Below are 2,430 nucleotides of genomic sequence, written 5' to 3'. Positions count from 1 at the left end.
TTTTTTTTTTTTTAAAAAAATAAAAAGAATAAAAAGAAAAGAGAGAATAAGTGGATGAAAAGATGAAGTAATGTAATGTATGACGATAATAGTGAACAACAAGAAAACAAACAAACAAACCCCAAAGGGGGAACCCTGAAAACAAGCGGCATGGAAAAATATGCGTGCGTAACCATGAGAATGAAGGAATTTCACCTGATAAATAACACAGCCAAGACATAATGAAGAAAAACATATGGAGAACCAGTACGTGAAAAAGCAAAAAAAACACAACGAAACAAGTAATCTTCATTGTTACACCAACTTTATGCTACGTGACGTATGTTTACCTCCCTCTTCAACTTTAGTTTCCTTTTCTTTCTTTTACTGACCTTCCGAAAACACATTCTCCTTCATAGTTAAATTCTTTTAACCCCTACACCAGATTTGCCCTCTTTGATACCCAATGATTGCTTGAACTGCGCTGCCATAAAGTAAAGAGTGGGTGGAAATGAAAAAGAAGTTATGTCTACCAGCAAGCACAACATCAGCAACTTAAAAAAGAAAAAAAGAAAGTGGCGGAAACCACTGAACCGCCATGAAGAAGTCTCCCTTTAATGTTTCGCCTTGCTCCTTGTGTTTGTATTGATGATGAGCCAACTTCCCTCATATCCCTTTTCTTTATGCCTTTTCCCCTAATGGATTTAAAAAAAAAATACAAAAAATAGCTAAAGAAGAAGCAAGCACTTTGTACGTGAGGTTCAAAATATTTGCATATAACAAAAAAAAGGGGGGTCGCGCATATGCCTCTAAACCCGGACAACACAACAACACATGGCGATGAGATTAGTTGGGACAGACGTAAAGAAGTTAAAATGAGGACGAGTAAAGAGGCGGCGTGTATCAAATTTCCATCCTTCACGTCCACATCAACCCTAATCCCTTTTAATGTGTTTATAGTCGTGGTTCCCCCTTTTATTCCACCATTACACGACAATTGGAGGTTGTTGTTGTTGTTGTATTATTATTATTAATTTTTTTTGTTTTCTCACTAATTGAGTTATTTCAGTTCGATGACTCCATTCCCTCCCCCTTCGTTAGGATCGGCTACATCACTACCCCTTCAACACGATAAGGGGACACGCGGAAGACAACGCGCACAACAAACATCAACGTTGGCAACCAAACTCTCAGCTAACTCCCCACACATACGCAAACACAAACAGTGTTGCTTAACCACCCAAGCACTCTGCTTCACATCTAAAGCAGTATAAGAACAACAAAAGAAAAAGAAAAAAATAGCAGTTAGAGCAGCGTCATCACTTTCCGGTAAATGAGCAACAAAAACAAAACTAATCCAAGCAGAGCCAAGACGGCAACGGCTACCATTCTGAAGCGAACGCCGTACAACCTGCGGCCGCGATTCTTCATTTTCGTTTGTTTCCACAGTTGGTTGCGTTGGTTGAAGTTTTGAGGGTAGCGGCGCCGGTGTTCCATCACCTCTGCCATATGTCTCTCACCGAATGTAAAGTAATCTACTCCAAAGCATTTCTTCGCAATGTCATCAACAACATCAGGGTCAAGATAACCGCTCCCCTCCTTTCGGCGGTACAACGCAGTATTTGGCATGTCGTAGTGAAATTCATCAGTTAATGGGATTGCCACGAGGTAGTTGAACACACATCCCGCACGCATCATAGACACCGCGAGGCGGGCAATATTCACCGCATCGTCAAAACCGCAGTGCTCACGTCCCTCAAATGTTAGCTGCAACCGTTCAAGCATGGGAACTAGTTTTAAAGGCGTACCACGATTGAAGAAGTGTGCAAAGGTCGTGCGGATGTCCAGATATTCGTAAAAGATGGTGGGGAAACTAATATGATCACGCAAGATGGAGTGCTCGTGCACAAAGTTTTTCAAATCCCAAGGCCCGTCCGTAGCCAAGGCAACTTTTGCACCGCGTGGAATCGTTTCGGTGTACCACTGCTCAAATAACTTCACAACTTCCTGGAGGGTTGGTGCGCTGTCAACATCCTCCTGCGTTATTCCTGTGAGTGCTTTACAGAAAGGGGTGAGAAGAGGATTACGTTGCGGTCGCACATATGAACGAAACGAACGTTCCTTGTCTACAACGCCACGCCTCACGTCAACTAATACACCGGGTAATTCAATAATTTCGTGGGGATAATTGTCATTTTTATACTCGCATGTCGCTTCCACGTCCACGACAATCAAATAGTCGAAGAGTTGCCTATCAAACGGATTTCCCGGGTCGTAAATGCGGTTTCTCCTAACAGTATGCCCGCCGCGGTGCCGGTGGCCCGAATGCGAATGCGAATTTCGGTGACCTCCATGCGAGTTGACCCTTTGCCCGTGGTAGGCGGCGATACGGTCTTTATTCCTCTTCTTTTGTTCCATGGAGCGCTTGTTGTGGGGCGACATGTTTCTGTA

At 43.2% G+C, this 2,430-nt stretch overlaps 1 protein-coding gene across 1 annotated transcript; it reads right to left on the bottom strand.

Moving 5' to 3' along the window:
• Positions 1–1,284: 1,284 nt before the first annotated feature.
• On the bottom strand, positions 1,285–2,421 carry TEOVI_000792800 (exonuclease, putative; the record flags this gene model as incomplete). The annotated part of the gene is made up of 1 exon (XM_067220407.1): positions 1,285–2,421. One exon carries the CDS (start codon positions 2,419–2,421, stop codon positions 1,285–1,287), a length of 1,137 nt encoding a protein of 378 aa, XP_067076508.1.
• Positions 2,422–2,430: the final 9 nt, after the last annotated feature.

This window comes from Trypanosoma equiperdum (assembly GCF_001457755.1).
Source record: "Trypanosoma equiperdum strain OVI genome assembly, contig: ctg_1149, whole genome shotgun sequence".
Lineage (NCBI taxonomy): Eukaryota > Euglenozoa > Kinetoplastea > Trypanosomatida > Trypanosomatidae > Trypanosoma > Trypanosoma equiperdum.
Note: the sequence above shows the minus strand (reverse complement) of the source record. Positions and strands in the feature narration are given on the sequence as shown.